This window comes from Heteronotia binoei, chromosome 16, assembly GCF_032191835.1.
Source record: "Heteronotia binoei isolate CCM8104 ecotype False Entrance Well chromosome 16, APGP_CSIRO_Hbin_v1, whole genome shotgun sequence".
Classification (NCBI taxonomy): domain Eukaryota; kingdom Metazoa; phylum Chordata; class Lepidosauria; order Squamata; family Gekkonidae; genus Heteronotia; species Heteronotia binoei.
The window spans coordinates 38304514-38329811 of NC_083238.1; the positions used below are offsets into that span (position 1 = coordinate 38304514).

Sequence of the window (25298 nt, forward strand, 5' to 3'; positions counted from 1 at the left end):
CCCTTACACAGAGAACAATTGGTCAGACTTGTCTAGAAGAAGCAAGTGACAAGATCCAGATAGCCTAACTACCCTTGATAGCAAGGTACACTGGACACTTGTGGCTCGAGTCCACAAAAGCGTACGCTAGAATAGAAAGTTAAGTGGTGCCAGAAAACTGCTACTTATTTTTTTTAAGGGCACCTGTGTTGGAATTAACCCCAGTGAGAGATGCCCGCAGTGTCTTCAGACTCGAGCATCAAATGAATCCCACCAACTTTGCAAGCCTCTGACATGTTCCACCTAGGAAGTCTTTGGTTCCTAAAGCAGCAATAGCGAAACTCAAAGGCAACTGCAGGTGGAAGAGCCCAAGTCCAGTCTGGAAATATACTGCTTGCTGGTTCCTTCTTGAGGGGGCTTGCCTAGCGGATCCAGTCCATCGCCCCAGCATCCACTCCGTTTTTTCTAGGACCGGATCAAGTCTAGCCACCAACGTGCTCCGGTCCACTCGCTTCGAAAAGAGCAGTTGGAGCACAGCCGCCCCCCCCCCCGCCCCGTCCCTTTTATCAGCAGCGCGAGGCGGCTGGCAGCTCACACCAGCAGATTCACCATTGCAATACTCACTCAACGCCCCCCCCCCCACACACCCCGTGGCGATGCAAATGCCCCTCCCCCCCTCCAGCGGCTGCATGAAGAAAGGGGGTGGTGGTGGTGGTTAAAAAAGGGTGTTTGCGCCGAGCATGGTGAAGTGAGACGGGCATCGACGAAGCAAGGACCCGGGGTGCAAACTTGGGAGGGGGGGAGACAGAGCGGTCTAACGCGCAGGCAGAAACTCTTTGTCCTTGGCCAGCACCGGGGAAAGCACGCACCCTGCAAAGGTAAAGAGAGCGCGTGCGCGCGCCCCAGCCCACAGGGGGGCGCGCTTCGCCTAGGCGAAGGGAAAAAAGGGAGCGAGCGAACGCCGTCCCCCCCCCGTTCTTTTTTTCCCTCCCCCCCTCCTTCATTTGGAACTTTGCTGACTGCAACGTTCTGAAACCGAACGCGGCGACACGAGGGGGGCGGAGGCGGTGGAACGTTCGATCCTCCCCACGTTCCATCCGGGGTGGAAGTGCGGGCGAGGAGGAGTGAAGCTCGCGATCTTCGCCTTCCACGTTACCCGCCCCCCCCCTCGCTTCCTTCTTTGCCCCGCCGCGGGAGCAAGCTCGGAGAGAGGTGGTGGAGGGGGGAAAGGGGGGGGGGAAAGAGAGAGAGGCCTCTGCAGCGCCACCCTCCGGCCATCCGGCCGCACTGCGCCTCCCCTTTTCTCTCGCACTCCCTCTCCCCCCACCCCCCCCCCACCCCGCTCCGACTCTCAATGTTCCACACTGCCCGGCCACAGAGCCTCCTCGGCTGCTTGATTTCCCCCCGGCTGCTCGCATCCCCTCCAAGGACGTTTCCTCCCCTTCCCTCCCTTCCCCCCTCCCCTCCGATCTAACACCGGGACAGGACGCCTGGCGAAGGTAAAGGGGGAGGAAAAAATAGGGAAAAGGAGAAACGGGTTCGGTGGCTTGCAGCGGGAGCCTGGGCGAGCTTGGAACAGGGGTGGGGGGGTGGGAGAGGAGGAGGCGAGAGGAGAAGGAGGAGGGGAAGGGGGGGGGAGAGGAGAGAGAGATTGGTAGAGGGAGCTTTGTTCTTGTTTTCAGCGCTGGCTGCCTGGCGGTGGCCGGGAGAGCCGGGACTGAGTTCACGCCTCACTTGGTGTGCACACACACACACACACGCACACACTCGCACGCCGATGGGGGTGGTGGGAAGCTGCCTGCCATAACCCTCCTGGCTTGGGAGCTCAGATCTCCCCACAAAGCCAAGCGCGGCGGGGGGGGGGCGGGGGTGGAGGGACGGCGACTCTGTGTGTGTATGTGTGTGCGCGCGCGCGTGTGTGTGTGTGTGCAAGAGGGAGAGAGAGCTGCAATTTCTGACCTGCAATTTCCTATGGGGGAGATCCTCTCTCTCTCTCTTAAAACCCTCCTCCCTCTCATTTCTATCGAGCAACGTTTCAGTCATTCGGATCCTCCCTGGATGTCTTAAGACACATTTTCCTTTTTTTTTTTTTCTTTTCCTCCCCCCGGCGAGGGGGAGCCAAAAAATATTAAAACATGTCGGTCTGTTTTGTGGAAACTGATCAGGACTCGGTGGCGTTGCAAGCTTTGCCGAAGGTGCAGTTCGAATCCTGCTTCTCTCTCTCTTTCGCTCTCTCTCCCCCCCCCCACTTCTCTCCCTCCCCCTTCCCAGCCTGTTTAGTGGGGGCCAGACGTAATTTTTTTTGGGGGGGGGAGGGGATCGTTGTTGAGGGTGCTGGTTGTAAAGAAAACCCCCGAGCGAGCTGATTTCGAGATGGGTAGAGGAAAGCCGGGCGCGTCTGGAAATAGCAAATCCTTTCCAGCCCTTTAAATACAAAGACGGGGGGGGGGGGGGGGGAATGTCAATTTTTGTTTTGGTCCCCCAATTTGTTCTGCAAGTGGTGTTATTGGCAATATATTGGGGGGGGGGGAGGTGAGAGAAGAGGAGCGATGCGACTGCCTTGACCCTTTCTCCTCCAGTGTAAATATTTACAGGGTATTAGTGACTTTTCCAAAAAAACCCTCACCATTTTTTTGGCAAGGCGTGCTATTTACAACGTGTCATAAGTTATTAATGCTCGTGGCCTGAGCACTTTGCTAAATCTGTCTCCAGCCTTCCAACAAAGTAGACAATTGACATACTGTCTGAGGAACTGGGGGTGTGGGGGGAGGACGTGAGAGGGATGTGTCAAAAGAAAATAATTTAAAAAAAACAACAAATCTCGATCATCCAAAGAAATGCTGGAACTGGTGCTCTGTAGCCTTCCAACGATTTTGTTTCTGCTACCCTCTTTATTTACTTTTTTCCCCATCCAGATGATCAACATCGGTTTTAAGGGTCTGGAATTCTGCTTGGGGGTGATGGGTAGGAGAATTAGTAGTCTTCTGAGTTCATTGACTTTCTTTGTCTCATCTTGCCCTCCCTCCCTTTCTCTTTCCTGTTAAAAAAAAGTTTCCCAAGATGTCCAGTGACAGGCAAAGATCTGATGACGAAAGTCCCAGTACCAGCAGTGGTAGTTCAGATGCGGATCAGAGGGACCCACCGGCTCCTGAGCCAGAAGAGCAGGAGGAAAGAAAACCTTCCGCAACCCAACAGAAGAAAAATACTAAACTCTCCAGCAAAACTACTGCTAAGCTATCCACTAGTGCTAAAAGGTAATAGACCCCCAAACCTTTGTGGTTTTACATGCCTGTTGATAGGGGAAGCGCTTATAAAAACAGCAAACTTAGAAACGTTACTCACGGTTGTAACCACGTCATGAACTTTCAGCTGGAGATGTGAATCCGTCGGTTGGGATGTCTCCTTATAGATCTTTTTTAAAATTAATTTTTTGGGGGCGAGAAGTGTTTCAGAGTCACGGAAAAGTTGGTGTCATCGAGAATCTGGGTTGAAGGGATCTGGGCTGGAGTTCAGCACCGTGTACCAAGCGGTTGGGGTCAAATCCAGATTCTTAGGTTCGGTGGCTGGAGTGGTGGATGTGATTTGAAGTGGGCTGCGTGCTGGGTCCTATGGGAACACCAGTCATATGACTGCTTTTGCTGCATGCTGAGTTTGCATTGATCCGCTCAAGGATTTTGGTCATGTAAATCAGCTCTTTATTCCATGCCAGTCATGAGATTCCACAGGAGATGATTCATCCATGCAAACACCTGGATTTGCATTCTTTAGTTCCTTTTTTATTTTGGTAAAGCATGGATGGAGATGGGATTGGGAATGGAAGAATCCATCTTTTGGCTGCACTTGTTTTTTGGCCTTTGTTGGATCCATTGAAAGAAGAATCCATTACAAGGATGATGTTTGCTTTGGTTTGGGAACTTCAGTATGTGTCAGTGTATGTAAATACATACAGGAACTTAATGGAGTTTTTGCATGCATGGTTGAAATGTTAATAGAGAGATTAACTTGAGTGTCTGTAATCTCAGCAGGGTCTATAAAGAAACTTCAGAAAGCTTTTCTGGGGTTTCCTCAATGGGATTTACCTCTGTACTCACATATATACATTTTCCCTGTCATTTGCTATTTTGTTGCTTGGGTGCATTTATTGGACCAGGTTAAAATGCCTCAGTCTGTATGTTCTTTGGGAATAATTTAAGAAATCATTTCACTGACGTTCACTTTTAGCTAGGAATTCACATTACATTGTCCAGGAGCACATATGACAAGAGGTAACGTAGGTGTTTCAGGAGGTAATGCAGTTTCATTTTGGGTTTTGCTATTGGTGGGACCCTATATTTGGAGGGGGGAAATATACTGGGCTGGAATCCACATATTAGTCTGAAATGTTGTGTAGTTTGAAGGGCGCATTAGCTTTTACTGTCTTTTAAAATTGAAAGTGACTGTTTTGAAAGGAGACTTGAAATAAAGATGCTTGTAGTAGGTGTTTGAGTTAGAGAAATGTTAGGAAGTGTGACTTTTGGGGAGAACGTATTTAAGACAACTTTTGCAAGCTGTTGGCAGAGTTCTTGTACAGCATACTTTGCTGCTGAGATATATTTGGTTCCACAAGCCTGTCTTCTAACATCATATTTGATCTTGTAAAATCTTATTTCCATGTGCTGTTAGCTTGACGTTGTGTGTAAATTGTTGTAGGGACAACTCCAGAGTATCTAAATTACATCTAGGGCAATTTGTCATTGTCAGGAAGAGACTGTTGATAAACAATGAATTGCTCCGAGTTGTGTAGATTTATCAGCAAATCCCAAATATTGTTCTAGAAGCCAAGCTTCTTTGCTTTGCTTCTTTAGAATTTTTTTTGGGGGGAGGTGAGTGGGGTGGGGGGCAGAATAACTTCTGCTAACCTGTTACAAAACTAATGAAACTGTTCTCTTTGGATTCTGACATCTTTACAACTGGAGTTCACCAAGGGTTGAAGTTATCATTGATAGATCAGTATTTGTTTTATTCAGCAAGGTCCTGAACAAATAAAAAAAAATGTTTCATGGGCTTGGAGGAGACAGAAGAATGGGAGATATAAAAGTGAAGTTATCTGCAGTTTAACTCCAGTTACCTGATGGGCACATTTACTGAGTTTGATTCAAATGCTGAAATTCCACTATCAGCAGTAGTTCAAATGCTGCCCTCCCCTCCACCCCAAGTGTCTGTTGTTTACTATGTAACTGTTTTGGCTGCAACTCAGTAGTGTTGGCATAAAGTCATTTTCCAACGTGTTTATATTTCTTCCTCTCCCCCCCCAGCCTTGCTTTTCCTGGCCTTATTTGCATATAAGATTAAAAAGAAAGAATCCTTTGATAAAAAGCGTCTGGAAATCCCTCAGACTCACTTTCAGAGGACTCTTTGGGGGATTCCTGCCAGGCTGAGGTGTAAAAGTTCTGTCTGTTTACCGTAACAGCTGAAGGGGCAGAAAACGCTGCAAAGTTTCTCTGTTCTGGGATTTGGGTTATGCCTCTGAGAACAAAGAGGAAGCAGCCATGTTAGCGCTACTGAGGGGAAAACCAATCTTGCATTTAACTGCATGGTGGTAGAGGGCAGTGTAATTCCCTGATTTATTCCATCGACTATCTCCAATGCTTTTGTGTCTGTTCTCATTTTGCCAACAGGATTCAGAAGGAGCTAGCTGAAATCACCCTGGATCCGCCTCCGAACTGCAGGTATGTTAAGAAAAAAAACGCAAGCAAACCAATGGAACTTACGAAATGTGGGGATTCTAATGAGGGGGCGGGGGGGGCGGTAATGTGAACGGCTCAGCATAACCGATGTGGTTGTTGTGTATTGTTTGGAAGTAGATTTATGATAAAGCAAGAATTGTGTCGGGCAAACAAGTGTAACGAGGAGTATTGCTAGAATGTACCAAGAAGCTCTTGATTGTTGGTCCCGCAGAGAAGCTGCTGGGTTGGCTGGAAAGAGTAACCTTTGTTGACAAATGTCATGTTGGGTAGTCACTAAATTGTTGTTAGAGTTGAGGCTCATTGGTGGAGGAGTGTTTGAGGCGTATGAACTGGTGGATTCGTTTTTTTGTAACAGAGAGTGGTATTTTATCCCGCTTCCCTTCTTGGGATGACACCCCTGTTTTCTGAAAGAAAGTTACCAGTGTTGCGCTTGGAGTTGGGCTTCTGGCTTAGATGGATGTGCCATGATGAGCCCATTTATCATAAAAAAACTAATAATAATAATAAAAAAATCAGCTTTACAGCTCTGAGAGAGATGGGCGTTTTTAGACAGGAGGGGAAATTGTGTGTTATCATAAAATGAGTTATTCGCCTTTTTTGAACAAAAGTTTAAGAATGGTTCAAAAGTGAAAGGAATGACTCTGCCAATGCAATATTTTTTTCCCAGCTTGTTGAAAAACATATCGGTTGCGGTACCAGTGTATTAAGAGGGAATGGTGATGGGTTGTAAAATATTCAGTGCTAGAATTTATAAATGCAGCTATCCTGGGCAGAGCATGCCACCTTCATTAAGTCTTGCTCGGGCTGAATTTGTTGCACATGGTGTTTCTGTTTGCAAATGTTGGTGCATCCAGTAGCTGTTATATTGGAAATGTTCCTCATGTGTGGGGATGTCAGACTCTTCTGGGGCAGGTTGTCAATTGGATTCTGGGGAAAGGGCTGTCGGCTTATGGGCAGCTTGTTATCGTTGTTATTGTGTGTGTTCTAAAGCGATTCAGTACAAATGTTATTGTTACTGCCTTTTATACCTGTTCTGAAAAACAAAGCTTGAAACAACTTCCATTTTAAAAAGAGAGGATAATTTCTGCAGGGAAGGTCAAGCAACGTTCTGAGACTCGTGGTGCGGCTCTCCTGTAAACCGTCTCAGATGGCTTGTACTTGAATTGTGAAGACAGATTATGTGAGGCCATGTCCAGACTCCTGTTTTTCCCTTTAGACCAGTGGGGGCTGTGAGTTGAGAACTCTCTGTTGGATTCCAATCTCATATGTGTTGCGGTTGCAACGTTTGGGCTTTAAGCAAGCTCCTTTTTAACTTGTCCTCAGTTTTTCCTCTGACAAAATGGGAATGATTTTCATCATGTAACCTTCCAGAAGTGTGTTGCAGGGACTTCTGAGCTCAGGGCTTGCAAACAACAACTTGGAAATTGCTCCAATTTGATTCATGGTTTTTTTTAGATTCGTGGCTGAATAGAGATATAAGGCAGGAATGGTTTCCTCTGACCGTCTTCTCCTCTTTGCTGCCCTCCACGATCCTTTAATCTGCACACCTGTCCGCTGTGCCACACACTTGGAATTCAGATTGTTTGCTGTGGGTTGGATGCGGACTAAACTTTCCATCAGTGGAACAGAATCTCTCTCCCCCCCCCTCCCCGGACAGTGTCCCACTGATCTTTGCAAAATATTTCCGCGGTAAATAGGGGGACCCCAAGCAATGACATGGGGGGGGGGGGCGGTTCCTGCAGCAGGAAGAGGTAATCAGTGAATGTTGTCAATTTAGTCTAAATCCAGTCCTAGGATGGGGAAGGGAGCAGGGTGCGGGTGGGAGAAAGGCTGCTCTGTCGTCTTCCAGTTCATCAGTGAATCTAAAAGCCCCAAACCCAATTATGTGCAAGACGTTTTTTGAGTATTTGGTGGAAAGTGCCATCAGATTTCAGCTGACCTATGGTAACTCTGTAGGGTTTTCCACTCAGAGGAGGTTTGCCATTGTTTGCCTCTGTACAGCAACCCTAGACTTCCTTGGTGGTCTCCCATCCAAATACTAACCAGGGCCTCTTTAGTTTCCGAGATCTGAGAAGACCGGGCTAGCCTGGGCCATCCAGGGCAGGACAGTGAGCCCTTAGGCAATTTGAATGCTATTTTGTCTTGGGATGAGATAATCCTCTTTAATGACATTGTTTAGAAAGCGGTCCATAAAAAGCAAACGGTACTGGTAATGAACGTATTTAGTGACCATCCTCCTTTACAGCTTCAGCTGCATGAGGGTCTTTGCAGTCTACATAAAATCATATTAATTTTTAAAATAAAAATAAGGAAAGAGCTAGGGAACACTAAATGATTGATCGGTAGAGGATCTCCTTTTCCTGTTTATTTTTTTAAAGACATCTTGGAGAATAAGAGTGTGTGTCTGGTCCTCTGAAACCTATAAATTTTGGCTTGCATTTAGACCAAGAGGGTCTCTCTCACTGCCTCAAAGCATAGTGCAAAGGAAGAGGTTGAGTATTACTCTCCCTTAATCTTATGCTCATATCCAGGGGTGGTATTCTAGCAGGAGTTCAATTGCATATTAAGCCACACACCCCATGATGTAGTCAATTCTCCAAGAGCTTACACGGCTCATTTTTGTAAGCTCTTGGAGGATTGGCCACATCAGGAGTGTGTGGCCTAATATGCAAAAGAGCTCCTGCTAGAGTTCCACCCCCGCTCATACCAGGCGACCAGGAAGAATGGAGGAAGTTGTCTCCCCTTCCTGGTACTGATAGGGTGGGCTATACCGAAGGCAGCAAAGTTAGGCATTTATCAGGTCCTCCAGCCAGCAGAGGGCTTACCACTTCCACCAGACTGCTGCTTTCCTTTTCCATGGAGCAGCCAAGAAGGTGATGTAAATGGAGGCGATGTAAATGTGTATTTTGTTCACATGTCCAGGTTAAAACAGTAGATTTGGGCGCTGGCAAGAGATCCTTTCTCTCTCCAAGTTCTTAATGATGGATGTAGTTTCTTAGTGTCATTTTGGAGCTGGATAGATTTACTGTCAACTTTGGTGACTTGGCAGCCACACTTACAGCCACACTTGTTTATTTATGGCATGGAATTAGGGTGGCCAGGCTTCAGGTGGGGCCTGGAAATTTCCCAGAATTACAACTGATTTCCAGTCTACAGAGATCAGTTCCTGCAGGGAAAGAACTACAGCTTTGGAATTGGATTGCTTGGCATTTTATCCCACTGAGGTTCCTTTCCTCTCCAATTCCTACCTTCTGCAGCTTCATCCCCAAACCTCTGAAAATTTTCCAATCCCGAGTTGGCGGCCCTGCACAGAATACTTTCTGTTCCCCAAAGATCTTTGTTTGTAATCATTCCATGTGTGATTGGCAATTAGATGGTTCTGTTAAACTATGAATTTGGCAAAGTGTATGTGTCTTGGTCCCTATGTAAGATAAGAGAGGAGTGCAAGAAGTGTCTGTCCCCAATTAAATTGGGGCATGTTTTAATGTGAGTTCTTTGGTTAGGTTAGGGAATAGTGTTGCTTCTTATATGTTAGAGTTCAGCACAGTTTTGCAGTAGCTAGTATTCCGAAAAGCTTTTAAGAGCCATTTCGTAAATTGCGTTTTGCCCCCAGAAACCTGTTTCCAGGCATAGAAATGTATGTGCAAAGTGTCACTTATGAAGGACACTTGTGTCTGAATAGCCGTTTTTACTTGCAAAGTACACAGGGGTAATGGCTGGGGGAACTCCTTTCTGGTGTGTATTTTGGGCCAAAGCCACAATTTTCACACATGGGTGCCATTTATAAATTATGCTCTGCTTTGAACGTATGATGTGGACAATAAAAAAAGATGTGCTTAGCGTTTATATGGCGCCTTGGAAGAGTTCAGAGCTCTCGCATTCGTTCTTGCTACAGCTGCACCGTTTCACTACAGTAAAGTCATTGTTTTCCACATCTTGCTGACGGCAAGCTGAAACTGAGAGGTGAAAGGCTTGCTGAAGTCTACCTGGTTACTTTGCAAGCTGAGGTGAGATTTGAACTGAGAATGCTTTGGCTCCCTTCCCATCCTCTTGGATGTTACAGTACACTATTTGTCAGTGGCTAACACACACAAATGTGTAACGGGACTGCCAGTTGTCCCAGCAAGTGAAATATGTCAATTTTTGCATGTGATCTCGCTGTAGATTGAAAGCAAAGCTACATTTGACTAGAATTTGCATTTGATTTTACGTCTGTCTCTTTCTTTCGTACATCACGAGCGATGCATTCTTACGAACACTTTCCTGGGAGTAAGCCCCATTGAGTAGACCCAAGTAGGATTCTGAGCAGACTGTTTAGGACTGTGAAAATGTGATGAATTTAGAACTCCAGATAAGAGCACTTGTCCTACCTATTCTCGAAGGCTGCTTTGGCACAGTTACTCAATTACCAGTCACACTGTTTGTGTATCAGCTGTTCTGTGAACATTCCGAAGCATAGAAACATAGAGCTTGAAGGGACCTCAAGGGTCATCTAGTCCAACCCTCTGCACAATGCAGGAAATTCACAGCTGCCTTCACCCCCCAGTCTCCCAATGACCCCTGCTGTATGCCCAGAGGAAGGCAAAAAAAACCCTCCAGGATCCAAACTGGGCCTGGAGGAAAATTCCTTCCTGACTCAAATGATAATCAACATTATCCTGGGCATGTAAGAAAATGATGAAGAAGATGATATTGGATTTATATCCCGCCCTCCACTCCGAATCTCAGAGCAGCTCACAATCTCCTTTATCTTCCTCCCCCCACAACAGACACCCTGGTTGGGGCTGAGAGGGCTCTCACAGCAGCTGACCTTTCAAGGACAACCTCTGCAGGAGCTATGGCTGACCCAAGGCCATTCCAGCAGCTGCAAGTGGAGAAGTGGGGAATAAACCCAGTTCTCCCAGATAAGAGTCCACACACTTAACCACTACACCAAACTGGCTCTTAGAAAGGACCATAAGAGCCTCCCTCCCTGTCATGATCTGCCCAAATTCATAGAATTTGCAAAATACACACGCACATACACAAACACTGTCTGCATCTTTCCTTGATGGTTTTTAAATCTTCTGTATTTTCCTTCAGGGTGACAATTAGCGTGTAAATCAAACTGTGTTGGATAGTCTGAAGTCCTCACACCATAACTATAGGCTTTTTAAAAGTGTACTGTGCAGGACTTCATCACGACCAAAAAAAAAAAAGTGAGGACTTTTGAGTCAGAGCTTGGAAAAACATCTTCCCATCTTTGAATGGACAAGCCCATCTTTATTTCTTGGTCTCTCTTCTTGCTTAAAGTTGCGGCATTTCAGGGATTCTCATTGCCTAAGTTAGAGCTTGCCGAGAGCAATTTTTTTCATTGTCCAAGCGAGAGACAAATACTAAACGTAACCACAAATGTGGGGTGGGGGGAGGGAAACTTGACGTGTTCTGGTGCCAAAATGATACTGATGTGTAATGGAAATGAATGAATTACTTTAGGAGTTGCTGTGCCCTTGTTTTGTTTATATGTATAATTAGGGAGCCACTCTGGTAAACATAATTGGGGATAATTTACCATGCAACAAATGTTAGCTTTCCAGGTTCACTGTGAATGTTACAAACATCATCGCTTGCTACTTAATACAATTATGTTTAACACCCTTTATCTGACTGTGAATATTCAGTGGTCTATAGATAATTTGTTTTCCATGTTATCTGCTAGGTGTTCGTGATGCTGGATTTCTGCTTCATTTTCCTACAGTAGAATAACATGATTCCTTCTCTGGGTTTGTTTGTTGAGCGAGAGCTAAAGTTATATTTTCATAGATGCACCTAATACTCATCCTGACCTGGATGGCCTAGGCTAGCCTGATCTCATTAGTTCACAGAAGCTAAGCAGGGTGGATCTTGGTGGTGGGTCTTGATTAGTATTTGGATGGGAGACCACCAAGGAAGACCAGGGTTGTGATGCAATAAAAGACAATAAAAACCCTGATGCAGAGGCAAACAATGGCAAACCACTTCTGAACATCTCTTGCCTTGAAAACCTTGTGGGATCCCCATAAGTCAGACTTGACAACACTGCGCACACACCCTGATAGTCCCCCAGCTAAATTTTTTAAGGAGAGGGTGGTTTCCATAGTATCTTCTGAGCTTCTTTTTTGACTGTGTCCACACCTTGGGATCTTGTGTAATGGTCCCTAAAACTTCCCCAAATTTCTATTCATGCTGCACTCCTGGAGATAAAGGGCCACTTCATACGGTACATTTGTTTTATTTTCATTTTTTTAAAGATGTAAAATATTTTAAGTGTATTGTTGAATAGGTAAAATTTGGATTTCTCCCCTTTAAAAAAAAGCTAATAAAACAAATAACACCATAGCTATAGTGTCCAAATATAGATTGCAGTGGAAAAGATAAAATTTGGATATGATAAATGTGTGTGTGGTAATTGTATATGCACTCCTGTCACACAGCAGGGGACTAGGAAGGCCTGTTACTGGCTGCATGGGAGGGTCCAGAGCACCCAGCCACCCCTATATCTTCCTTTTAGTTACAGTACTCAATCAGTAGGTGGGCAATAAAAACTTTTAGTGCAACAGTGAAATATATATACAGTAAAGGTTGGTGAAAGTAAATAAAAACCCTGACACGTCTGACTAGACATTTCCTGCCTCTGTTCCTGATGCCTTCTCTCCTGCAGCCTTTTCCAGAAAGAACAGACTTCATTTCCAGCCAGGCCTATTTATCCCTTCCTCCCAGGTCCCACCCCTCTTGGGCTAGTTTTTTCGCCAAAAACTCTGCCACCCAATCGGAGGGATAGAAGGAATCCTGGAAAATGTAGGTCCACTAGCAACTCCTAGCCAGGCTTCTCCCTGCCCTCAAGGCTGCACTAGGCCTCAGATCATGACAACGCCTCAAGGACCTGTGATTGGCAGTCTGGAGACCTCCTGCAGGGGAAGGGGATTTCACTGAAAAATGGCCTGCAAAGGATTACAAAAGTGAAATTATGTGAGACTCTTGTTACCACCTGATTTGGGACAAACGGTTCTTTGACTCTAGGCTCCATGATCTAGGTGTGCTGAAAAGCTTCCATGGGTTGGGTACCATTACTGTCAAGAAAGTTTCAGATAGGTAGCTGAATCAGTGCGTAGCAATAGCAGAACAAGATTTGGGTCCAGTAATAACACACAAAATGTGTATTTGCCAGAGCTCACTTTGTCAGTGGCAGGGTGTGGGGTAGCAGCAACGAGGGAATGTGTCTCTCACAACAGCCCATACCCACCATTTTGGGGGGAATGGTAGCAGTTCCTGCTCTCTTGTCTTTCTGCAACATCACAGGCCGGCAGACTCTAATCTGGAGAACTGGGTTTGATTCCTCACTCCTCCTCCATATGAAGCCATCTGGGTGACCTTGGGTCAGTCACAGTTCTCTCAGCCCCACCTACCTCACAGGGTGTCTGTTGTGGGGAGAGAAAGGGAAGGCAACTGTAGGCTGCTTTGAGTTTCCTTTGGGTTGTGAAAGGCAGGGTATAAAAACCAGCTCCTCCTCCTCCTCTTCTTTTTCTTTCATACTGCTTTCAGTGTGCATATGTAAAGACAGCATTCCTTCTTCCTCTTCTTCACCCTTCAAGTCTTAAAACTCAGATAACAGTTTTATAGTTTCATTTGTTTAATCTGGGCAAAAAGTACAGAAAAACTAATCCTATGTAATGTTCTAAAGTCGCTTTAAACGTTATGGTGTGTTTTCTTGCTGGATGGGGACACCTTTCTGCCTCCAATAGGTGCCTCTAATAACGCATAACCAGGGCACAAAGGCTATCACAATCCGTTGCTTGTCCCTGGCGTCTAGTATGTTGGTAGTATAGTGATCTGAACACCGACATTTCCCCCTCTGTCCTTATATCTGCTAGCCAAGGGCCTGGCCAGTTTGGTGTAGTGGTTAAGTGTGTGGACTCTTATCTGGGAGAACCGGGTTTGATTCCCCACTTCTCCGTTTGCACCTGCTGGAATGGCCTTGGGTTCGCCATAGCTCTCGCAGGAGTTGTCCTTGAAAGAGCAGCTGCTGTGAGAGCCCTCTCAGCCCCACCCACCTCATAGGGTGTCTGTTGTGTGTAGGGGGGAGAAGATATAGGAGATTGTAAGCCTCTCTAATTCAGAGAGAAGGGCAGGGTATAAATCTGCAGTCTTCTTCTTCTTCCTTCTCAAAAAATCCTCACAACAAGGCCAACCCGGCTACAATATAAGGGGAACCCTCAGGTCTGTGAAAGAATGTGGCTTGTTGAAAGCACGCAGCCTCTTGGTTTGCCATGGTGGCAGTGGGCATAGTTACCAGAATGAGGAAGAAATGTAGAGAAGAAAATGGCCAAGGAGCTGGACTTTAGGAGGCAGAGCTGGGTGGGGAGCAGTGGGAAGAAGAGAGAAAAAGTGGAGCTGGGAATGAGAACAACGGAAATGCTATTTCCTCTTTCCCCTCCCCACCATGTGAGGCCTTGGAGGTTTCCCTCAGGCTATTTTTAATCACCACTGGTAGAAGTATCCTGTTCTTTGCTAAAAAGAAACCCAAGTAATACTTTGTAAGTGAATAGCTTTATGAGGAGAGGCTGTGGCTTAATGGAAGAGCCTCTGCTTTGTATGCAAAAGGTCCCAAGTCCAATCCCCAGCATTTCCAGTTTAAAAAGACCAAGCTGTAGATCAGGGATGTCAAACCTGCAGCCCGCGGGTCGAATCCGGCCCTCAGAGGGTTCCAATCAGGCCCTCCAGCAACTGGCTGTTGTCTGCTTCATTCTCCCTTCCCTGCTGTGTTCAGTCACCATTTTGTATTTCTCCCCACCAATCAGCCTGCCATCAAAGCAGCCTTTATTTGTTCCTTTTCTCTCCCCCCTCCCTTTTCCCAAAGGGAGGAGGAGCCTTAGCCAATGAAAGAGCCTGGCTCTATAGCTCTGCTGGGTGATTAAGTTTGCCAGACTCAACTAATCACCCTGCAGAGCTACTGAGCTCTTCCTTCCTGGCTGAGGCTCCTCCCTCTCCTTGTGCCCTGGGGGAAGGAAGGAAAGAGCTCCAGCTTCCTTTGCCCAGTCCTCACCATCGGAAGAAATACAAACAGCACTTTTAAGACTAGCAATGTTTTATTGAAGATATGAGTTTTTTGCCTTGCTACAGAGAGAGAGAGAGGGAGGGAGATTGGTTGGGCTTGTTATGGGTGCAGCTGGGTTCCCCTCATCTTTTTCATTGTATTCATGCTCTCCAATCTTTCTCAATAGGAAAGTATGTGAACTATTTAGAACAGAAATAACAACAAGCTAGTGTTAGGGTGAGTGTGTGTGTGTCTAGCCCAGGTTTACCCAGGAAATTTCCATTGCTTTTTCTTTCACATTTTCCTTTGATTGGGGGTCTTGAATTTAGACTTCCCAGATAGTAGGCTGATACTAATCATTGTACATGGCTGTCTCTGTTGTTGTACTGCCACATAGGAGTTGTAGTTATTTTTTTTTTGTGAAGACTATAGTTTTGCAGACAAGCACATAGCCCTCAGTCTGTGCCATGGCGCCTTCACATAATCTTGACCAGCATATGAAGCAGTTTATGTACAAAAGCTCACAATGCCCAGCTGCTTCATGTTTTCCTCTGGGTCTGAGGCTCAAAGCATTGACTATGAGATCTTTGTAATGAATGTCAGTAAATCAAAAGTAGGTTTCCAACTTATAGATGTGCACACTTGAACAGCATATTCAAGATTGGTACAGCGCCAACATTGCCGTTTTTGATGCAATAACTCATAGCAAGAGATTACATTTATCAGTTTGTAAAACAAAATATTGCAAGAGTGCTAATGTTTTAAGTAAAAAAAAATTGTGTTTGTGTGCGCTCCCTTTATACAGTTTATATGTCCACTACCTGGCATTACATTTTATGACACGCATGGCCCGGCCCAATAAAGTCTCATTTTTGTCAAATCCGGCCCTCATAACAAATGAGTTCGACACCCCTGCTGTAGATGACCTGAAAGATCTTTTTTTTACCTGCAACCCTGGAGAGCCTCTTCCAGTCTGAGTAGACAAAACTGACCTCAGCGTAAGACAGTTTCATGTGTGAATTTACGACATCATAAAAATGTGCTGTTCAAGGTGAAGTCTGGAGAGGCTAGGGCAGAGACTTGGGGATTTTTAACATAGTTCAGGCTGCCTAGTTGCATGTCCTGTTTTCGTTTTGTCTGACAGCATCTTTAACGAGAATTTTGGTGGGGTTGGATTCAAAAAAGCTGCAGACAGAGCTCTGCTCAGAGAACAGATTCTTGCCTTCCCAGTCGTGTGCAGCATTCCCTCAGCCGGTGCAATCAAAAAAGCTGAGAGTTGAAGGGATCCTAAAGAACAGTGTAGGATGCGGAGACAGGAGGCCCAGGCTGAGAGGCCATTTCATGAACAGAAGAGTTGTCCACTTGTGTCTTCTGGATGGGGAGCTCAGTAAATTTTTAGAGTTCTTTCTGTATTAATATGAACTGTTAGGGTACGGAAATCATGGAGCCTTAGTTGCCTTAAAACTTTTATGCTGCTATCTAGAAAATTGAGGTGTGAGCTGGTAGACAATCACATCTGTTAGCAGGAACATTCTCGGTGGAGTGTTATTTGTATGTAAAGAGATGAGATTTTCATGGTGTTTTCAGCTTATTTCACAGCAACCTCTGTACCTGCAAACGGAGTACTATTTATGAGGCTATAACTCTGTCCCCTAGGAATTGATCATCACAGTGGTGAAGATGCGAGGGAACAGGCACGTGGGGGTGTGGATTTTTTTATTTTTTTTAAATTGCTCAGAAACGCTTCTACCCAGGCGTTGTTTTTCTGTAATGCTCAGCTGCTTTGTGTCTAAGGCACTTGGAAGCCTTTTGGGTCAACTTGTCTGAGTTCAGACGGGCAGTTTAAACCGCCCCAGGGATGGCAAGTGAGTGCACAAAAAAAGCATGTCCAAATGCACACATCTGCCTGCCATCCTGCTCCTGCCCTCGACTCGTACCCGACTCGCCTGGAGCCAGCTCCAAAAGGTACCACGTACAAAGTGGTACCTAATCACTTGAGCGCCTCTGGTGGTCCCCTGGAGCGCCTGCAGCCCGTCCCTGGTCCGCAGGCCGTCTGGACACTCTGGGGCACTCCAGTTTCCGCCGGCTCACTTCTGGGTCAGCATGCTGCTGCCCTGAGCTGGTGATCTGGACTCAGCCCTTGTCATGTTGATGTGGGAACCTGAACTACACCTAAGGGTTTTATAGTGCCAGTTGCACACTCTAAACATAACCTACCTCACAAGGTGGTTGTGGAAGGAGGAGAACAACGTAAACTGCTTTCAGTCTCCATTGGGGAGAAATGTGGGATACAAATTAAGTACATTAATTAATAAATGACAGTTTGTTTAAAGTAATACTTAGTCCATTCCAGGGCCAAAGAATCCTGAGCATAAAAGAACTGGAAGATTTTGGTCTATGTTGTTGGGAAGATGGCAGTTTCCTGTTGATGTGTCTGAGGCCAAAGGATTGGGCTTCAGTAAAATAGAATTCGATGTGACAAAGGAAAGCCCAATGCCGCTTTGTGATTTGGGAGTGATTTAAATGTTCAAAAAGAAAGTTGTGGACTGACTCCTGCTTCTGATTTCCTGCTTCGGTTGTAATGTGTGAATCAAAGGCTCCCTGATGAGATCTGAAGTGCGAGACACCACAGCGGTACAAACCTCTGCTCTGACTAATGGCTGAATTGGGCCGCTAGCATCTGTCTAGTTCAAGAGCTTGCCCTGAGGACCCGCAAAACCAAGCCTCTTCATCAAATCCTGTTGATTCCTAAGTGTGACTGAGCGGCCCTCTCTGGGGGTGAGCCTTTATAATATGACTATTCGTCTAGGGCAGCCCCATGATTTTGGAATTCCTTCGATTGGAGGCGAAACAAAAATGTAGTGTGGGCTTCCATAGAAAGAGGAAAAGGCCTCTGTTGAGATTTGAATGTTACTGTGGTTTTTGGAAGGCCTTCCCGTTAAGTTTTGTCGTAGAAAAAGAGCTTATTTTTATGCTTGTGATTTTATGCCCCTGGGGGCGTCAGATGCAGCATAATAGCTCTATACAGCAAATAGCTCTCTTTGGAAGTTTCATGCTGATTCCCCTCGCTTACAAAGCATGCCTTAGTGCTGGGATCCGAAGGAGGAAGGAGGGACAGAAGGAGGATGTATGCAGGAAGTTGTTCTCTTGACATAATTTGACATTTTCTGTCAGTGCCCTTTCCCCCCCTCCAACTGACCTTTTATTTGTGCCTCTGACGGGGCAAGTCTAGGCATTGCAAAGTTGCTGTTGCCTCATTTCTGCCCAAAAACTCTGTTTCAAACGTTCTCTGTGTCTCGCATATTATGAAGAGGGGGCAATATACTTTTGTTGCAATATACTTGGGTTTTGCACGTCCAGGTCCAACTCAGGAAATATCTGGGGATTTTGGGAGTGGAGCCAGGAGCAGAGTTGTGACAAGCATGATTTAACTCTGAAGGGAGTTCTAGTCATCACATTTAAAGGGACCATGTTCCTTTTAAATGTCTTCCTTCCATTGGGAAAAATCGAGGATGGGGGCACCTTCTTTTGCAGCTCATAGAATTGGACCCCCTGATTCAATCTCTTTGAAACTTGGGGGGGAGGGGTTGAGGAGAGGCACTAGATGTTATGCTGAAAATGTGGTGCCTCTACCTTAAAAAAACAGCCCCCCTCAAGCCCCAGACAAACCACAGATTCATTCTCCATTATACCCTAATAGGTTTGCCAAGTCCCCCACAGCCTCTGGTGGGGGGACTGTTTTTGCATGCGCTTTGTGTATGTGGTGTAATGACATCACTTGCAAGTGACATTATCGTGCCAGTGACATTGCACACCGGCCACTCTAGGGGTTTACGGGAAAACTCTGTGGTTTTCCCAGGTACTCTAGCAATTTGGGAGGGAATACTCTATGGTACCATAGAGTTTTCCCTCCCAAATTGCTAGAGCGCCCAGGAAAATTATAGAGTTTTCCTGGAAGCTCCTAGAGTGCCTGGCACACCACGTCGCCAGCATGATGATGATGTCACTGCACGTGATGTCATTGCACCAGTAACGTTGGGGGAGAATCCCCCCCCCCCTCACCAGCCGAATGCAGGCTGGTGGGTTGGGAACCTCCAGGGCAGAGAAAACACCACCTGGCCCGGGAACTTGTCAGCCCTATACCCTAAAGAGGATTCCCTGCTCCTAACTGGAAATTGGTTAACATAGCTGAATTTTCTAGGAAAAGATCTTTAAAGCCTTTGTCTCCCTGGTTCCAACAGTGATGTTTCTTTCTTAAAACAGTAGAGGCTTGTGCCGTCAGTAAATACTTGGTTTGCTTTCATGATACATAGATGAAAAGTCAAGAGAGGTGCTGGGCTTCCCCCTGTGAAGCTCTCTTTGCCCTGGGAGAAATTTCTTTTAAAAATGCTGACATCGTCTGTGCGACTCTGTCACTTCTGAGAAAACCTGGGTGTGGCTTAGGGTAACTCTAGAAATCACTGCAAACTCTGTGGTTTAGCCGTAGAGATTCCATTGGCTCCTTTAGCTACTCACTAGCACTTCTGAGTTTTCTTTGGAAGTGATAGAGCAGTGCACAGGACGTCCCACACCTGAGCCTCCAGCCAGTTGCCAGTGCAGGAGACTGAAGGGCAGGCTATCCTGTGTATCACTATGTCACTTTTGGAGAAAACCCAGAAGTGGCCTGCCTTGGCAACCCTGCCAGTTGAATCTAGCTTATCTGTGGCCAATGTTTTCCTTAGTGTCATAATTCCAATGTGTTCAGGTTAGGTGCCAGGTTTGGAAAAGGTGAGCTTACTCTGAGGACAGAACTGCAGTTGCTATAAAGGTCTCTCTTTTCTATAGATCACAATAGCTAGGGCTAGGATTTCCATGGGGAGACCCTGCTGGGGAGGGGAGGGGAGGGGAAAGGAGGTCCTATGCCAGTTTGCTTTCAAAAACCACAATATCCAAGCTGCTTTTGTTTTGTTTTTTTAAATCAGCCCTGGTTCTTCAGTAGTATGAAGCGTCTTACAAATTTATTTATTTAGATTTTTATCCTGCCCTTCCTGTAGGACAGGCTCAGGGCGGTTTACATCATAAAAACAATCAACAGTAAAAACAATAAAAGACCAATTTAAAATATATAAAATCTAAAACTACAGAGTGACTATTGAGACAGCAGGTTCTGCCTCACAGACATGGCATATCCATAATATAAACCATTATTTTGTTAAAACATGAAATCACAGAAAAATAGATAACCCCCTGTGCAGAAATATAGAAAAATACACCAAGCCATGATCAGTCATATATTCAGAGTCATACAATCAATCATAAACTTCATGGGAAATATTTACAAACCCACACACAAACACTGTCCTGTAGGGTTTTTAGACACCTCCCCCCCCCCCCCGAGTGGAGGTGGGATTCCCCTGCTGCCAAGCCCTGTCCTGCAGCTGTTTATCATCTAACCATGGCGAGGTGACTTACTAGGAGAAAAAGGAAGACCCAGTCCACATTATCAGTGTTGCACAAGATGCAGCATCACCACACCAGCGATGTCTGGAAGACACTCTGGTATTTCAGCAAAAACTCTGTGGTAGAAGCCACATTTACCATAGAGTTGTTTCCCCAAATAACAGAGCAATGCAGCAACATTGCAGTGTGGTGACATCACTTCCTGTGCAACACAGGTGACATGGCCTAGGCCTTCCTCTTTCTCCTGGTAAGACCCCTCCCTTCCTCGCCAGTTGCCATGAGGGACTTGGCAAGCAACCCTACTGTCCTGCCAAATTCAGTCTATGGAGCTCAGTGACTAGTGGATTGGCCTCCAAATGCTTGAATAAGGTGGCCTTACACAATGCCCCAAATCTCACCTCAGAAGGTGTTCTGAACACCTTCTCTGGGCAAATTATTTCATATGATGGGAGTTGCTGTGGAGAAAGTCCCAGTTTTTACAGAAGTCAGATGAACTTCCTCAAAAGGGCAGTCTCATAAAGAAGGTGCTAAACTGACCTTTGTCCCTGCGGAGGGAAACTGTCACTAGGGGAAAGGTGAGAGAGAATACCCCTGTATCAGTCTCCGCTTGTAAATTGCACCCCCGGCATTTACAATCTGTATAAGAAAATCTGAAATAATCATGGAACTGCCTATAGCTCTGCCCAGATTTCTTCCACATGAATGTAGGGTGTCAAAATGTACGGTCCCTGCAGAAACTAAACCAGAGTGAATGTCAGTGGCTCTGAATTAGGGTTGCCCAGTCCAATTCAAGAAATATCTGGGGACTTTGGGGGTGGAGCCAGGAGACTTTGGGGGTGGAGCCAGGAGACATTGAGGGTGGAGCCAGGAGCAAAGGTGTGACAAGCACAACTGAACTCTAAAAGGAGTTCTGGCCATCACATTTAAAGGGACTGTGAGTTTCCTGCATTGTGCAGGGAGTGGACTAGATGACCCTAGAGGTCCCTTCCAACTCTGTGATTCTATGCACACCATTTTAAATGCCTTCCTTCCATAGGAAATAATGAAGGATAGGGGCACCTTCTTTGGGGGCTCATAGAATTAGACCCCCCCGGTCCAATCCTTTTGAAACTTTGGGGGTACTTTGGGGAGACGTACTGGATGCTATACTGAAAATTTGGTGCCTCTACCTCAAAAAAACAGTCCCCCCAGATCCCCGTGGATCAATTATCCATTATTTCTTATGGGAATAAGTCTCCATAGGGAATAACTCCCAGCAGACATTTCCCTCCCCTCTCCCTGCTTTCTGATGACCCTGAAGTGGAGGGAGGACCTCCAAACCGGGGGATCCCCTGCCCCCACCTGGGGATTGGCAACCCTACTCTGAATTGTAGTGGCTTCTCACAGCTGTTTCCTGTGGACATGCACTGTACTCATCTTCTCCTGCCCACAAAAAAGATTTTAAAAAGCAACACTCGTGGCAATCAACCTTTTGCCTCACACAGTTTCCTAGACAGCTGGCTATAGCATTCAATTGACACAGTAAGCCTGTTACTCCAAAGGCTTGACAGGAAATCCGTGCCCGCTTGCTTGTCTCAAAATGGTCCCCAAGTGAGAAAGTGGGTCGTGAAATGGGAGGATCATGTGTATCAAATCGAGGAGCTGTCCTTGGACTTGGTTTAATGAGTCCGCTTTTGTGTCTGACCCTCGGCTAAACCTCGAGGTCTCTGTATTCCCTCTGGCTGATGTGTGGAAGGTGCATTATCTTAAAAAGAACAACAACAAAAAAGAAATTCTACAGCACACTTCACAACCCTCTGTTGTAGTTGGGGGTGGGGGGAGAGAATGAGAGCAAAGGGGGTGCTGGGAATGAATCTGCGCTCTTGTGTATTCATCATGTTCTGGCTGCTGAATTGAGTCTGCCTCTATATTTCCTTTCCCTTGGGCTGCATTTCATCGGTTCTTTTCTCCAAATACATCTCTTAGATTTGGAGAATCGGGTGCGAAATTGGCCTAACTCTTTTTTTGTGTTTACTCTGGTTCTTTTTTTTACAACAGAATAAAAACAGTTCACTCACGTCTTGCTTTCGGCACAAGAGGCATGCAACAGCAGATGAGGCTTTTATTACTGGGGGAAATTTGCAGTTGGCTCTGGATGTAAGCAGATTCCTTGATTCCTGTTTGGCAGTTTGAAATTTCCTTCCTTTTGGAATGGATTTCCACTTTTTTTTTTTTAGCTACTAGGATGAAACCGTTCAAAATAGCTCTGCTGTACAGACGACTCATCAGCGTTTAGGCTAAATCTGAGTTGGTCTTTTCTGTTCTTCCCTTCAGAAAAAACAAAAACAAATCTCTCGTTCTTTTCTGAGTTGCAATAAATTTCGATTCAGTTAGGATTGTTGTGTGTTTGGGGAAACAGCTCCCAGAACCAGGAAGTCCTTTAATTTTGAAAATGCTCTCTTTAGTACTCTGGTGGTGGTGGTGGTTTCTCATAACAACAGCTGTAGCATTTGATCATTTAAACCAGTATGGAAGGCGTTCAAGCCAGTGGGGTAACTGCTAGAATTCTAACAGCTGTCCAGAAATGGTTGAGGATAGGAACTCTGACTCACAAAGAGTATTATTCTCTGCTGTAAGAAAAAAAGAAATCAGAGTTCTGCAGCAGTGTAATTCAGGTCCTGTGCCAAGAAATGCTGAATCCTGGGATATACATTATGCATATCAAGGATATTTGCATATTTTAGTTTATTTGCACAATCCTGCTTCAGCAGTTCATGGAGAAAGGGAAGACTAAACGATAAAGAAAACTAAAGCAGTTTCTCCAGGTACCCCCTGCATACTTTTCAGCCTGTGTTTTATAGTCATGAGGACTAGAAACTTGGGAACCAAATACAAGGATTGATTTCACTGAGGGTGGCAAGCATCAAGGTAAAGCTTTCAGTTTGACATCTGTGGGATTTTAAAAATGCGTGGCTAAATTATGCCCATGAAACTTGAATTATGTGGATGTTGAATTCTGTGTTCAGTGCCAGGTTGAACAGAATCATGGACTACACGCTTGCTTTCACAGTTGTTCTCCCTTTAAATAGTACAGGGTTCTAAAGTTGCTGGGCCCCAATATAATCTCGATTTATACAAGAGGACAAATTGAGTACTAACTGTAGGTGGCTGGATATAATATATAGGACTATTAACATGACCTTTAATTTTTGACACACCATCAGATAATGCTGCTAACTGCCACAGTAGCTTATTCTCGTAGCTGCCGATCGCTGGCTCTGGGAGCTGTCTCTAAATGGCGCCATTTGTGTGCTGGCGAAGCAAAGAGCTTTGCGTTTATCTGCACAGGCTGTTGTGAAAGAGCCAGTTTACTGGCTGTATTGCATAGCACTTTGTACTTGGGATAAATAAAAACCTAAACAAAACACCAACTCCCAGGTGGTTTGGCCGCTTGGGAAAGGTTGGGTGTGTACACAACAGTTAAAAAAGCGTGTGCTGTGTCTAGTTTAGTGGGTGTTTGGCAGCACAGCATGACAAAAGGGAGATTTACAGTGCACTTCTACACAGTGCAGTTACTCCCTTCCAAGGACATTGAAGTGAATGGATTTAGAAGGGTATAGGATCACACTCGGGGCTTTTTTTGAGCAGGAATGCACAGAAATGTAGTTCTGGCTGGCTTGGTGTCAGGGTGTGTGGCCTAATATGCAAATGAGTTCCTGCAGGGCTTCTGCAGAAAAGCCCTGTGTGAAACAACAGTGATGCCAGAGGGTGTGGCCTAATATGCAAATAAGTTCCTGCTGGACTTTTTCTTTTTAAAAAGCCCTGATCACACTGTCAGAGAATGCTTTCTGAATGGAAGTGGGAAGGAATAATTAGGGAAGAACAAGAGTATTTTTTTTAAAATCCCGCTTTCCTCTACTTTAAGGAGTTTCAAACGGGCTTGCAATCCCCTTCCCTTCCTCTCCTCACAACTGAAACCTTGTGAGGTAGGTGGGACTGAGAGAATTCTGAGAGAACTGTGACTGACTCAAGTTCGCCCAGCTGGCTTCATGTGGAGGAGTGGGGAATCAAAGCCAGTTCTCCAGATTGGAGTCGGTCGCTTTAACCATAACACCACTCTGGGATTCTTCGTCTTCCGGGGGTGGGGATGAGTTTCCTGAGGGAATTTGACTGCTCAGTATGGGAATCCTGCCTGGCTTGATGAGGGTTTTGGCCTTCTCCTGGGATCGAGCGATATTTGGGAAAAAAGGTTCGATGAAGCCTTTAGTTAGCCAACCCTGATGACAGGACTGTTGAGTCTGACTGCTCCTTTCTTTGCCGTTAATCTTTTTGGAAGGCAAATCGATGAGTTTGCAGCCATTTAAAGATGTGTTTAACTAATGATAGCCTTTATTTACCCGTAGCTATTATTAGTAAGTGATTTATAGGTGCATTGGGGAGGGGCCCAAGGATTTAATTTTGGAGTAGTGAGCTTAAAAAAAGAGACGCACTGTGCCATTTAGCACGGCAGCAGTGGCTTGCAACAATCTATTATTGTATTTTAGTCATTATGCCTGCCTTCCTGTTGTACGTTAGCCCTTTGGTGTAACTAGTACTTAATGTGAGTAGCTGTGGTGCAAGATACTCAACAGAGTAGAATTTTAAGGCAATTGGGTACCTAATAGAATCTTTAGAGTTGTTACTTGGCTTGACGAGATTTGAAACCTCAGGAGGCGGGTCATCACTTGCTACACTTAGGAGTGATTACAGAACATTTTCTCCAAGGCTGGCGAATGAAAAATTACATAGAGTGGGTTTTGATCTATATGTGCCTTCAGAAAGAACTTCAGTTGGTCTTTGATGTAAAAAAAAAAAAACTGGTGAAACTCGGGGCTTTTTTTGTAGCGGCACAGGGCCTACTGTAAGCTCTTGGAAAATTGGCTACATCAGGGGTATGTGGCCTAATATGCAAATGAGTTCCTGCTGCCAAAAAAGCCCTTGTGAAACTTAGACTGTTTTCAGGAAGGTATGTGTTAAAATATTTCTTTTGGAGTTTTTCATCCTGCAAGGCATAAAAACACCCCGAGAAAAGGAATGGTAGGGAAGGGAATTAGTCATTGCCAATGAGAATAAGACATTAAAAT

At 45.5% G+C, this 25298-nt stretch overlaps 1 protein-coding gene across 3 annotated transcripts in view; it reads left to right on the forward strand.

The window, feature by feature from the left end:
* Positions 1-757: 757 nt before the first annotated feature.
* Positions 758-25298, forward strand: part of UBE2E3 (ubiquitin conjugating enzyme E2 E3) — a 169403-nt gene continuing 144862 nt past the window's right edge. The window contains exons 1-3 of one of the 3 annotated variants that reach the window (XM_060257203.1): positions 758-857; positions 3031-3233; positions 5637-5687. In XM_060257203.1, the coding sequence (XP_060113186.1) occupies positions 3040-3233; positions 5637-5687 (245 nt within the window). In that variant the 5' untranslated portion in view covers positions 758-857; positions 3031-3039. Of the gene's footprint in view, positions 858-1308; positions 1479-2096; positions 2175-3030; positions 3234-5636; positions 5688-25298 lie in introns of those variants that run through there. The other 2 variants (XM_060257202.1, XM_060257201.1) reach the window with 2 other exon arrangements.